This window comes from Sinohyriopsis cumingii, unplaced genomic scaffold (assembly GCF_028554795.1).
Source record: "Sinohyriopsis cumingii isolate HCF-2022 unplaced genomic scaffold, ASM2855479v2 utg002715l, whole genome shotgun sequence".
Lineage (NCBI taxonomy): Eukaryota > Metazoa > Mollusca > Bivalvia > Unionida > Unionidae > Sinohyriopsis > Sinohyriopsis cumingii.
In genome coordinates this window covers 283,229-298,089 of record NW_028316281.1, presented here as the reverse complement: position 1 = coordinate 298,089, position 14,861 = coordinate 283,229, and the positions used below count along the sequence as shown (strand labels likewise).

The following is a 14,861-nucleotide window of genomic DNA, read 5'->3' as shown; positions in this document are numbered from 1 at the left end:
AGGAAAAGGAAAATGACTTCGCACTGTGAATATTTAGATGTACATTGAGTGACCATGTTTTGAGATGCTGCCTCACCTTAGCCAGTTATTTCCAGTGTTATGTTGTAGCTCAAGGTGAAATATAGGCATCAAAACCATCAAATAGCTTGTGTTGACTTCAACTACATCGACAAACTATTGCACATTCACAGGCATGTGTTTTTAAAGCTGATTCACTATTAACCCCTTCCTGAATAAGTTAAAGCAAAGATGTGTCTCTGGTTATTGCAACTATCACTGATTTCTGCTGAGTTATCATTTGATGATAAAAACATACAAATTTGTGTTTCAAAACTTAAATTAATAAATCTGGAGTCTGCAAGAAGCGCTCATGTAACGAAACTTAAACAATAGTATGTAGATAGCAGTTAGTGTTTTAAGAACGGAAATGGTGACCTGAAGATTTTAACTGCAACACATGTGCATTATTTTCTTCATAAAATCAGATTGTAACCATAAGTGAATATGTCAGGGGGAATAATGGCAGACATCGCTATGCCTGGGAAATACAACGTTGTTAGACTGTCTGTTTTCAAAAACATTTGGGCATATATATAAAGGAAAATATTTAACTCAGAAAGCACTCTAAATATTATGTTGTTCAAGATTAGCATAAAAATGCAGTTATGTAGGACCCAAGGAATGCTATTTTGTGGAATTCAAGAAGCACTGTAAGGTCAAAGTTATTTTCACTGATTTTTTTGAAAATACGGGGGGAAAAAGCAGTGAATCAAATAGTATTTAACCAATGCTTGATGTTACTACATGTATGTGGATAAATAATAAAACCATACATTGGCAATAACAAATCCCCTCTTTCTAAAAACAGATGCACTCCAATGTTGGCTGCTTCAGTTCATTTTTGGAAAGGTTTTAGTTCATTCATATACTGACTTTAATGCTTGATTGTGTTATTTATAGATAGTTAAGGTAATGTTTTAATTGGCAACAAAGAAATATAGACAAACAAAATGGTATGAAGATACATGCATTTGCTCATGCACATGTTACAAAAGTTTACAAATTTTTTTCAACTGCCATTTTAAAGTGAATTTTCATATTGTGAAGAAAAAAACATTATTCTTGTCTAAGGGAAGCTGATTAAGCCTTTTTGATAACTTGCAATTACAAAACTGTAATGAAGTTACTCCTATTAGTTAAAATTCATTACAATGTATAGTTTCTAGAGTATTCTTAAGTCAAGTGGACAAAATACACTGCATATGATAATTTTTATGTGCATACAAAATGTGTTTATAACTTTCATATAATTTGGAAAGTTTCCACTTGAAAATAAATATTAGCCAAAAGCAGTGTTAAATGCAGATATGCATACTGAGAAATAGAGAGCATAATTCAAATAAGAGAATGAAAACACATACATAATACACACACACACACATATATAATGAGTTAAATGCTATGTACATAAACCTTAAGCTGACATATGGGTATCAGTTCCATAAGATTTAGTTACAGTGTTACAAGATACCAATGATAATAGTTCCAAACTCCTAAGAATTCATTTCTCTTTCAGAAGAAGCTACACTCTGCACTCTAGAATTTCAATGAAAGGGCTAGAAAACTTATGAAACAATAAGAACCTTGAAGGAGGGAGAGTGACTTTTATGCAGGACAAGGTCTAAACTTTACAATGTTTAAATATTAAAAATCAAACAAATATTTCTTCTAATTTTACAGGTAGGATACTGAATGAAAAATAGGCATATCCCAACTTGACTTTTATGTGACGCATGTCCATCCACCACAGGGAATGCGCTGGCATTAATAAAATTGTCTCCCAAAAAATCACCAACCTAAATATTTGTCGCAAATTTTAAAAAAATATCACCATTTTCATACTACAGTACTACCCATTTATTTTGATATCCCTGTTACAAGTATGGAAGCACTAAAAAATATCAAATTTGGCATACAAGTGAAATTTGTAAGAGGTGACCTGATGTAAGTGAGTAATTTTTACACTTAGAGAAAATAAACAATTGTTATTTTGATCAAATGAAGGCAAAACTTATCTGAAATTCATGTGTATTGAAAAATTACAAAAAAGAATAAATTAATTGTTGTAGAGCATTGATTGAGACCAATTTTTTAAAAATATTTTGTTTGCTTAGCATTTTTACAGAACAATCAGTGCTTCAGAGGTTATCAGTTTTCTTTGAAGTTTCAGCAAAACTATTTTTGGGGAACATTGCAAAAAATGTCACTTGGTCTATTCAGCCATTCCTGTCTTCAGAGGTTAACTGATTGTAGCTAATGCGAAATTATGACTATATGAGTGTATCAGAGCTTACAGTACCCAGGCCAGGTGACTGCTTAATCAGATTATGATGTAAAATAGCGCTGGTCAATATGAACAAAACATTTCTTTATGCAACAATTGATCGCTCCCAGTGCATTTTACTTCCAAGTTTGCAGCTTCCTTTCATCAACACAAACCCAAGACTGTACATACAAGTTTAAACGGCCAAAAATGTTGTCACAAAAATATTGGTAGATGGTATATTTTGTTGTCAATAAGCAAAATAAGTCTAAATTTGTGACACTGGTGAAGCCCAGTGCCATCCCTACACCAGAAAATGCATCCATACATGTATTATTTTTTTATTTTTTGGGGGGAGGCACCAGACAGATGCCCCCCCCAAACTTAGCCAAAGCCTTTAAATAGTTTTATGTGTATTTGTTACCCCCAAAGGTGTGTTGTTTGTGTTGTTTTTAAATAGATTTTCAAAACTTTTGATTTAACCATTTGGAATGGGGTATTTCAAAGTTTCCCAAGTGTGTCTATAGGGTTGTTCATCCGAGAATGATTTCTATTATCCTCTCGGGATTCCTTCCCTAGTAAATCTGTCGACCTTGCTAGGGCCGCCTATGTCCCATGTTTGCTATATGAGTGTGCTATGTGTTGTGATTGCTATTATTTGTTTTCTTGTGGGGACAGCATATTGTGTCAAATCTATTCCCAGTTGTCTTACTTTCTCCAGTGTTTCTAATACACCGGGAGTGTTCTTTTAATTTGGAATTTTCTGTGAGTAGCATTATGTATATAACTTTAAAACCCTACTGGTTTATATGTGTGCACTATATGTCGCTCTCGTATATTGAGAAAGATTGAACTGTGCTCAAGGTGGGGTCTGTACTTTCTTTAATATTTGTACGTCTCCCATCTCAAGCAGGTTCTCTTTTATTTAAGTTTATGCCAAAGTTTCAAAAATATTTTTTATTATATTTTGTCTTTTTAGTAAGTATGGAGCTGTACTATGGTTAGTATTTAAAGATTGAAAAAAAAAAAAAGGTGGGTGATGTATTTATATTGTTAAGGATGTCTCTCATTTCTATATTTTTATTATCCCTTCCACAAGGGTTCCTTTTCCAGACTCTTCCATGGTCCTGTTCACTTCGCATAGCGCCATGTGACATAGCCCCAAGGCGTCCTTGTCTGTACTTTCCTCATGGGGGATATTATCATCTCTTATCTATTGTTATCACCTGTCCACAAGCTTTCATGGTTGTTACAATGTAATTTGTTATTTTGTATAGTGTTTTTTTGTTAAAATTTCCATCAAGGTACATAAGGTTTTGTGGTTTGAATGTCTCATTTTTTTGTATTTCTATTATAACTTGTTCCCTATTGTTTTTGGTTTGTATGCATTGTAGTATTGTGTGTGTTTTACTAAAAGGGCCTTTCTTACACAGTGGACATTTTGGCGGTCCTCTGACCATATGCCGTCTCACTGCAGCCTCTCCTGTCAACCATGCATCATGCATGTATTTGAAGCAGAGGCTTTGGATTTTTAGGGAGCCTAGTTTTGACCAGTGCCCCCATGCTTTTTTCCAATTTATATACATAATGTTCTTTTTCTACTTTACATGTTATTTTCCCTGTGATTTCCTCCCTTATCCAGTTATATGTAAGTTTTTCGTCAATTTCCCACAATTCCTTTTTATCTCTATATTTAAGTAATAATTCTTTGGTACTCCTAAATTTCCTAGGTATTACAAGTAATTTTGTAAGTCTATTGTTTTTATATATGTCAATTCTGTTTCTAAGGGTAAAACCAAACCAGCAAATATATATTCCCTCCCACGGTAGTTTAGGGGCTGAATTTAATCTTTTGAATCTATTTAGTATATGTGTTATTTTGAGAAGTATAGGGCAAGGGATTCCTATTCCTCCCCTTTTTTTTGCCCTATATAACGTTTCTTTGTTTATATAATGCATTTTGAAATTCCATATATATTTTACAATCTGGTTATCTATCTTATTTAGTGTAAGGTTATTTATGTCTATCGACTTCATAATATAATTTATATTAACATACATATATGTTTTTGCCACTTGGGTTCGTTCCATGATGCATAATGGCGTAAGTGCCCAGATATCAACATTTTTATTTTGTTTTCTATTTTTTTACAGTTCTCCTTTTCTTCATTTATTCCAAAATATATACCTAATGATTTAACCTTTTTTTAAAATAGTTGTGGAGGTATATTCGAGTGTTTACCTCTCCAGTTTCCTATTTCCAAAATTTCTGTTTTATCTTGATTGATTTGCGACCCGGATGCTTTACCAAATTTTTCAAATTCCTTTATTAAGTGTTTAAAGGATTTTGGATCTTCTATAAAGTTTGTGCGATCATCAGCATGCTGTAGCATTTTCACATCTTTTATATTTGGAACTTTTATACCAACTATTTCTTTGTTGAGTTTTATGCTAATACTCAGCATTTCGATTGCTATTACATATAATAGCATAGATAGTGGGCATCCTTGCCTCACTGATCTTTGAACTTCAAATCTTTCTGTCATGGCTCCATTGACCTGTGCTCTAGAGGTTATGTTGTTGTACAGTATTTTAGTCCATTTTCGGAAATTATCTCCGAAACCGAATTTTTTTAGAACTTTTTGTGTAATGTTCTAATCTATCGAAGGCATTTTCTTGGTCAAAAAGTACCGTAGCAGCCTTTTTTTTTTGTTTTCATGTAAGTAGTCTATAATTGTTTGTATATTAAGTATGTTATTTTGTATATCTCTTTTTTTTGGTCCACATGTCTGATATACACTGATCATTTGGACCATACCTTTTCTTAATCTGTTTGCTAATATTTTGCTTATAATTTTGTAGTCCATATTTAAGAGGGAGATGGGCCTCCAATTTTTTAGGTCTTCTTTTTCTCCTTTTTGTTTATATATTAAAATTATAATACCCTCCCTCATACTTTCAGGCATTTTATTGTTGCTAAGTAATATATTATTGTATAACCATTCAAGTATGGGTGACAACTCTCCACAGAATTTCATATAGAAATCTGCAGAGTCCATCTCCTCCTGGTGCTTTCCCTTTATTCGATGTTTGGATACTTTCCCTTATTTCTTCTTGCGAGATGAAATCCTCACAATAAGTCTTTATGTTCTGAGGATATCACCTTGCAAGGGATATCTTGCAGATATTCATCAATTGTTTTCCCTGTAATGCTTTGCGTTTTGTATAAATTGGAATAAAATTCTTCAATATAGTTCATAATTTCCCCCTGTTCTGTTGCTAATTTATTGTCTGCAATTTTTATTTTATCTAATATCCCCCCCCCTTCCTTCTCTCTTCTCTTTTGTATAATCCTTCTGCTGTTTTATAAATTTGGGTGAATTTTCCAGCTCTAATTTCTCTCCCTCTCATTTCTTCCTCTATAATCGCCTATAATCTCTTTCTTTAATATGGCTTCTAGATCATTATTATTTGTTTCTTGAAGTTGAAATTTTATTGCTTCTTTCTCCATTTTCCTTTTCATGCTTTTTATATTGGAGAATGTAATCGCTATTTCTTTGAATTTCTTTTTTAAAGTTTCCCATTCTAAAATGATATCTAAATTCCCTCTTTGCTTAAAATCCTCTTTTTTATTTCATTTATAAAATTAGCATCTTTTAAAAGTGAATTATTAAACATCCATCTCCCCTTACCCCATCTTTTTTTTGTTTTAATTTCCATAGTCATGTAGATAAGTTTATGATCTGATATTTTTAAGTTTGATATCCCTGCTTCTTTATGTATATTTTCATCATAATTTGTACACAGAAATTTATCTAGTCTACTTCCTTTATTTTCCTTGTATTCGTATGTATATTCCTTCCTTATTATATTTAACCTTCTATATATGTCAACAAAATCATGTTTTTTTAAAAAGAATTCCATTTCCGGTTTAATCCTTACATCGTTCGATGTTAAATCACCTTCCCTATCAATATTTTCACCTACCCAATTAAAATCTCCCCCTATAATGACATTTTCCATGGTATATTTTTCAAGGTATTTCGTAAGTTTTTCTAAAAATAATTTTTTGGGGTTTCTGTTGGCTGGCATATATATATTAATTAGATGGGTCTTTTCAATGGTTATGTGTAGAAGCCATCCTTTAAAAAATTTCCTTTCATCTATTCTTTCCCACATTAATCCTCTTTTATTTTTAATCAATGTTGCTACCTCCCCCCTTCACATCATTTCCTTCATAATCGTTATTTAAAAGTATACCGTTTAAAACACTTTCATACATTGCTTTGTTTTCATTATTAAAGCCATTATGAGTTTCTTGGAAAAACATTATATCATAATTTATATCCTTTCGAAATTTAAGTAACTTATCTTTATTTATTCCATTAATATTTATAGACAGGATGTGTTAAGTTCATTCCTTCCATTCCTGTCTCTTACCAGGTGTTGCATTGATGGTTATACCATCTTAGAATTTTTTTACTTCTTTTATTTTTATTTTTTTTTGGTTTGGTTTAGATAGGGGCACTGGTTTCCCCACCCCCTAAGAACAGTTGGGCGAGGTTTCAATTTCTGTTATCATTGTATTATTAGTTTCTTGTAGTGTGCTATCTGTATTAGGGCCATGACTGTAGGTTTGTTTTCCAAAAGTACTGCCATATTAGTAATCTTGCAATGGAATGCTGAACCCATGGCTAGTAAGTGATCATTAAAATCTATAGCATCTTACAACTGCATGCCAGCTTTATTTTGGTTCTAATAAGACGAAAACAAACTAGATTTAGGAATTATGAGTTTGAAGGTCTTTATGACAGAAACATTTTGGAATCAAGAGTAGAAATACATGTATGGTGGTTAGTCTTAAAGCAACTAGAGTTAAAGGCTCAATAGGGGTTTGTGTTGTATGCACACCTAGGATTGATAAATAACAGGTGTGTACAAGTCTGCATGATTAACTGTCAATAGTATAATTTGTGGCATTCCTTTGGCAGGTGTGTTTGGAAGTAAAAGGCAGCCTCCTGGATACTGTTAAAAGGGCACTTGAGGTTGGCAAAAAATTGAGCACCCACAATCACTGTTAATTATATGTATTGTTGTTTAGCAGGAATATAAGGGATGCCAAGAGTACCGAAGGTGCATCAGACTGAGATCGCTTCATTTAATAAATTGAAGAACTCAAGAGATTGTTTTTGTGAATGTCGACAAAATGAAGATATTGTCACAAGAACTGCAATTCATCTGCATGCTATGCAAATGGTGAAAGATGACAAATGTAAGTTAGCAGATTCATCCAAATTTGTTGCATCCGCCTGCTGGTGTTCACGTTTTATGAACCAGCATGGTTTCTGTCTCAGGCTGTGAAAAAAGATCTCATAAAAGCTACCAACAGACTTGGAAGAAAAAAATCAAATTATTTCAGATATTTATATGGAAGCTTTGATAAAAATATGAATTTGTACTCCCAAACTCCCTGACACAGTCATGTTTCAAGAAAACACAATTTTCAGTAATCTTTAAAAAAAAAAATTACCCCATACAAAAAAAAAACAACAGTCTATGCCTGTTACATATTGTATGTATAAATAGTAATCTGTAATGATTGGAACTGATATAAAACTATCCCTTGGGTGTTTAAATAGCGGCAATTAATTTAAAGGAAAAGAGGTCAGGTATAAAATCAAAGTTTCACATTAACTGACTGACAATAGCTATTGAGATGTGTTGAAGGTTGTAGTGGGTGAACCCATTGTGCTAATTTCCATAAGTAGGATCCGGAAGTGGAACAAGCCATTATAGGTACATCAAAGAGATGATAGATGCATGTACAAGAACAAAAGTTATTAAATAGTATTGCCTTGAATGAGAATGTTTAAGCCTCTATGTATTATATTTTTGACAAGTTTGTAAACAGCAGCAACATTTCTTTAAGTTGGGTTTTACTGCATATATAGAATGCAAAGCATGATCATTTCATTTATTGGAATAGTGTTCAAGTGTAATTCTTTTTTATTAAATTTATATTCGAATTGTAGCCATAGCAATGCTTGTGACAATATTAAAATAGGGGAAATTTGGGGCATGTGGAAATTGGAGTCTCACATACCTGTCAACTTTTCAAAAGCCAAACAGGGAGAATAGCAAATAAAATTGTGAGATTTGGACCTAAAATGATGAGTTTTTTACTCTGCATATTTTAAGCGCCAGTCTCAATAAATATTAAATAATATTCCAGGTCCAATAAGGGTAAACTTCTCGAAAGACGTGCCAGAGGCACCTGCAGAATATTTTTATGGGGAGGGGAACACTTAGTGGTCAGCCATTAAATTTCATGGATGTAGGCCAAAACATGTTTAAAGGTCAAACAGGGGGAGGCAACTAATGCCCCCACCCCCTTGCCCCAATGTGGGAGCGCCGATGGGATATGCCATTTCTCCATGACATGCCATATTTCCCCCAGGACAAGCCCCCTTTTTCATATTCTGGTCAGCTGTGGCTAAACTGCATAAATAGCTAATGGTTAGACTTAAATACACAAACAATAAAGCCAGTGTGACCAATTACCAGTTAATCCTTATCATCGCATTTATCTTGTGAAGAAGACTGCCTTTCGGACATACTTCAAAGAAACCATGTTCTACAGTGTGTGAATATAAGCACCAGCAATTGACTGGCAAATAAATGATGCCCTGTTTTGTTGTAACTTATGATGCCTAGGACTTCATTTTAACAGTTCAAATCTGCAGTCACAAGTTACCGTACATGTGGCAACTGTTTTTCCCATGTTTTATATCCCGCCTTATTTCGTAAGGTTTAAATCTTAACACATTAACCCCTGGAGGTTTTTGTCGTTTTCGCCTTAAATTCAAGTAGTAAAAACATTTTGAAAGCTATTTCTGAATAAATCCTAATAAATCAACTTCCAGGTAATTTTCCGATAACATAATGCCTAGTTGTGTTCGAAACATAGTTTTTCGTTGGCTATTTGGCTTGCCCATTATTTTTGTAGTCGAGACCACTCTTTATTCCAAATGCCCATCTTATCCTACTTTTTGCAAAGGTTCATCTGTCTGTTTGCAGTTCATACCAGTCTGCCTTAGATCTGAGACCAAAAAGTCTAAAATCCGGACACAAAATTGGATTCTAACCATGGGTGAATTTAGGATGGGAAAATCTGGGTCCAAAAAAAGAGGTATTTCCCTCTGTATTTTGTAGTGCAACTAGAACTTCCAGAATATTTGGTATCATTGTAGAGCTACATCTGTCTACCTTTGTATTTTACCACCACTTTAGTGTATCATGCATGACCATGACGCTACAGAGCTCGGCAGTAGTCTACTACCTCCTGCCACGTAAACTCGTCACCAGGGGTTAATGTGTTAAGGCATGTAACACTGTTTACTAAATAAAATATTTACTCTGAATTAGTTCTTTGGGGGCACATATACTGTGTGGTACCTTTTGTTTTATTCCTTCTTTTAATTTAATCAAGGTAATTAAACTTTACACATATGGTACAGGAATGTCAGGTATTTACTGGCCGAGTTTCTTTAGCAGAAATGGAGATGCAATTTGGTTTGTAGAGAAAATTACACAGCATTCAAAGTGATCATTCATGGGATTGAAACTGGTGATAATTTTTTATTTAATTTTTTTACAATAGTACTATTGTAGAAGTTTTAAAAATCTGAAATCTATGTGAATAATGTTTTTTCTAAACATTCTATTTACTGAAGAAAAAACTTTGTAGTGTGATATTAATTATTTCGTCACAACATAGAATATGGCATATGTGGATTGCATACGATATATCTATTTATGTATCGGAGGTTGTTCCCCGAGAAATGAAAATTGACAATGTAATAAACGGGAATTCTCTGTGAAAAATCAGGAGAGATTATGAGATCGTGAGGTAGGTGTGGAAATACCCCACCCCCAATCAGGAGGTTTTTCTCCCAGCTATGAGTGTTGACAGGTAAGAACTGACCAGGCTTGTGGAATTTCAGTCATTGCTTGTGAGTTGTGAGTTTAATGAAGTCACCAGCCTGGGGCCTGTGCCTAAAAAAAATTCTTTGAGCACTGGTTAGGATTGGAATTTATTAGAAAAAGGACATCAGAGTAAGGAAGTCCAAATAAAGCAATATGACTTTATTTTGTAGAAAATTGTAGATATAGGCTGCCACGTGAAATATTCCTGACAATTTGACTTTTTGTTCCCATGTCAGTCGACCTAAGAAAATGCTATACAATGACGTTATTTGGTCCAAAAGATGATGACCTAAAACTCACAAATATATCGGGGAGGCACTATTTAAGTATGTGTGATTTTGCTAAAGTTTGCATACTCTTGACTATTTCAGGCTTATTTTTCAGCACATTGGAGCTGCCATTTTGATGGGCTGTTTGCTTAAATCATGCAAGATTTGCACAACTACAACTTGTAAAATTATTTCATCTACAATAAATGAAAGTAGCAAAAAGGTATACCAACTGCGCTCTGCTACAAATGCAAACTTTTCTCTTAACCTTACACATATCACTTTCACAAATACGTAATATCTTAATCCTACAATGTAAGACATAGCACATGTTGGTTTTGTTTAAGTGCTATGTCTTACTATCCAAATAACGGCCTTGTATAGCATGTTCCGATGTCATTGACATTGGAATGAGTTGTCAAAGTTTCAGGAATATCTCACATTTGGCAACATATATCAACACTCTTTCACTAATTTATGTGTAATTAATATACTTACTGTGCTGTCTTTTTCCTGGCAGAATGAAAATATGACACTAGCAAATGGACGCATTTTCATGTTCCGTTGACATACATTTGAATTTGTTGCAATGTTACGGTAGTCGAGGTATGCCGAAGTATGTTTAACTAGGTTCATGATGCGGATATGTTTCTTGAACGAAACAAAACGTTACTTTACAGCTCAAATAAACATAACATATTTTTATTAATTTTGTTAAAGAATAATATTTCAACTTAATTAAGGTGCCAGTATATGCACTGAGTGACCACTACCCAGTCTGTATAACTAGACATGTTCCGAAGTCATCTAAAAATGGCCAACACAGCCTTAGACAAGCATGCCCCAATTAAAACAGAAAGGGTTAAACACCAAATTACACCCAAGTGGATTACCCCTGAGATCAATGAGGCCAGGCACCTAGGCGATAATTTCCACAAGAAAAAAGACATGAAAAGCTATAGAAAGTGGAGGAATAAAACTAAGCACCTGATAGATAAGGCAAAAGAGAACTACTATAAACAGGCTAATAATGAAAGTAAGAGTACCAAAACATTGTGGAAGCATCTAAAAGAGCTGAACCCACCCAAGAACAGTTGTCTTCCCCCTAGACTTAAGCAAAATGATGATACAGCAACATCTGTACAAGACATTGTAGAAATGTTCAACAATTTCTTCATAAGCATCTCCAGTAACAGTATTCAGAACCAGACTAACAGCCCAATTGAACTTGATGCTCTTCCATTTTTTATAAGAGCTAAAATTCCTGATGATAATTATTTTTCAATAGCTAATGATAGTGAAGCTGACGTTTTTGATACGCTGATTAAGGTGAATATTAATAAATCCTCTGGATTGGATGGTATTGGTCCACAAATTCTTAAAACTGCTGCACCAGTAATAACAAAGTCACTAACGCATATCATAAATTTAAGTATAATGAGTGGTAATTTTCCAGAAACACTGAAATGTGCAAAGGTTACACCTATCTTTAAGAAAGGAGAAAAGGAGGATCCAGGAAATTACAGACCAATATCAATTCTACCTGTATTGTCAAAACTATTTGAAAAGCATGTAGCCATTCAGGTCTATAAATTTTTTGAAACATACTCTCTATTTCATAAAGCGCAATCAGGATTTAGAAAGTACCACTCGCGCCAAACAGAACTTACCAAATTAACTGATCTTTGGCTGAAGGAAATGGATAATGGACATATGACTGGGATTGTTTTCCTTGACTTCAAGAAAGCCTTTGATCTTGTTGATCATGAAATTCTGCTGCAAAAGTTGAACTGTTACAGGTCTTACAATCCTTCTTTAAACTGGTTTAGATCATACCTAAACCAAAGATCTCAACAAGTAAGCATTGGCAATATTAGCTCTCAAACTCGCACTATTCATTCAGGAGTCCCTCAAGGCTCAGTTTTGGGCCCTCTCCTCCTCTTCCTTATCTATATCAATGATCTACCATTAAATAATGAATCCACAAATACAGATTTGTTTGCAGACAATGCAACCTTGTATACATCTAGTTCTGATACTGAAGTTATCCAAATGAGATTAAACTCAGACCTTATTAGAGTCCAAAACTGGGCACAACAAAATAGGATGGTAATTAATGACGGTAAAACAAAATGTATGATTACGGGGACATCACAAAAGCTACACAAGTCAGGGAACCCAAAACTATCTCTTGCAATAAATAATCATCTATTAGAAAATGTCAAACATGAAAGGCTTGTAGGTGTGTCCGTAGATAATAATTTATTATGAAATGACCATATTGATAAGCTTTGTAAAACACTGTCATCTAAAATTGCCCTTCTCAGCAGAATCAAGAAATATTTACCTATGGAAACTCGCAATCTATACTACAAGTCATACATTCTTCCAACAATGGACTATTGTTCTAATGTATGGGGAAACTGTGATAAATCTGAGCTTGACAGGATTTTTAAACTTCAGAAACGAGCAGCACATGTAATTTTAGATGCATCTGTTGATCATCCCTCAAAAGCATTATTTACAGAACTCAAATGGTTCACAATATATGACAGGATAGATTTTCACAAGGCAGTTCTTTTATGTAAATGTCTACATAGAACTGCACCAGAGTATCTTCAGAACTTATTCAGGCCTTTTTAAACACAATACCAGTTGAGATTAATAGCACATGGAAACCTTCTAGTACCAAAACCAAGAACAGAGCAATTTAAAAAGAGTTTTCAATACTCTGGTACAGTTCTGTGGAATAGCTTCCATTACATGTAAAATCTGCTAAAAATATTAGAGTATTTAAGAAAAGATATCATGTACATGTATGTGTTTCTAATAGATAATGGAATTTAGTATTTTAATACTAAACATGTTAAAATAAACACTAATTATTGCTATCTTCATATAATGTGCATTGTTATACACTCCTTGACTAATGAGTCAACCTCTATAAATAAAGCATTATTATTATCATTATTATTATTAACCCGATTTCAGCATTCCCAGCTTTCATCGCTTTCCAGTCAACTGAAATGTAGGCCAATGAAACTTTAAAACAGGTCCATTTCTTTTGTGAGAATCTGAATTTATTAGAGAAAAGACATCAGTGTAAGTAAAGTCTGACTAAAACATCATGACTTTGCTTTGTAGAAAAGCGCTGTTATTTTAGTTGCCAGTTGTGTGCAATATTCCTGAAAATCTGACTTTCGTTACGATGTTAGTCGACATCAAAACACACTACACAGTGCTGTTAGTTAGGCCGTAAGACCTTGACGCCCAAAACATAAATACCAGCGTCAAGGTCTTACCTGTAGGACTACGTAATATCCGTGAAATACAATCATTAGTCATGGATCGTTTAAATGAAAATAATGGTCCTTTAGTGTAGGACCTTCCAACGTGGAATAAACTAAGGAAACTTCGGCCTTTAATAGTACACATAAATTGTTACGAACATAAGGAATACTGTTTGAAAAAATCTAGGTATGAATCAGACCCCGTTTTCTTCCAATCGTAGATATAGGATCGAATTAATACCCTGTCCACGTACGAGATAAAGGTACTATCATTAGTACTAGCCTAGTCCTACAATGTAAGAAATAGTACATGTTGTTTTTTATTTAGGGCTATGCCCACAACATATATATCAGCGTCGAGGTCTTACATGTTGGACTAGTACTACCCCACCTCATTAACGGTCACACAATAAAGTGGCGAAGTACAAAGTGTTGGTCTTGAAAATATTGAGCTTTTAAAGCAACTTAAATTATACCAAATGTATTACCTTTTTAATTTTCAAAACATTCTGCAATTTAAGGGCCTGTTGTAGGTGCAATGTTTGCACTACTCGTATAAAATGGTTGGAAATAGACAAGGCCCGAAATCCGACGGAAGCCACCATGACACTGCACTAATTCTTCCTCCGCGAAAGATTTATCACAGTTATGTCCCTTGAAATAAAAATAATGCAAATAATAATAATAATAAATAATAATAATAACAACTATTTCAAGGCTTATGTCAATAGGCAAACAATTTTTTTACACAAGATATGACGAACGCGCGCGCGCGCGCACACACACACACACACACACACACATTAGCAAATAATAGTCACAATTGCTGTGATTTATGTTTGAAACAATGGCTAATTGTTGGCATTTATTGTTTATAACTAATTATATCGATTTGAAGATTTAAGGAAACATTTAACGAGAGAGGTAGAATCATTGTATTGGTTCAAGTGAAATAGTTCCTTATATCTACTAAAGAAATAGATTTTTCTTATA

The 14,861-nt window shown here is 33.8% G+C and overlaps 1 protein-coding gene across 3 annotated transcripts in view; it reads right to left on the bottom strand.

The window, feature by feature from the left end:
• The window catches only part of LOC149770084 (regulator of microtubule dynamics protein 1-like), a 65,713-nt gene extending 51,216 nt beyond the window's left edge, over positions 1 to 14,497 (bottom strand). Inside the window, exons 1-2 of one of the 3 annotated variants that reach the window (XR_016418958.1) lie at positions 14,357 to 14,497; positions 11,077 to 11,229 (exon numbers count right to left, since the gene is read on the bottom strand). Coding sequence is in view for 2 of the 3 variants with exons in the window: in XM_089949423.1 (XP_089805549.1) it covers positions 11,077 to 11,229; positions 14,357 to 14,473 (270 nt within the window). In the remaining variant the exon portion in view is untranslated. The remainder of the gene's footprint in view (positions 1 to 11,076; positions 11,230 to 14,356) is intronic. The other 2 variants (XM_089949423.1, XM_089949424.1) reach the window with 2 other exon arrangements.
• Between the last annotated feature and the right edge of the window lie 364 nt (positions 14,498 to 14,861).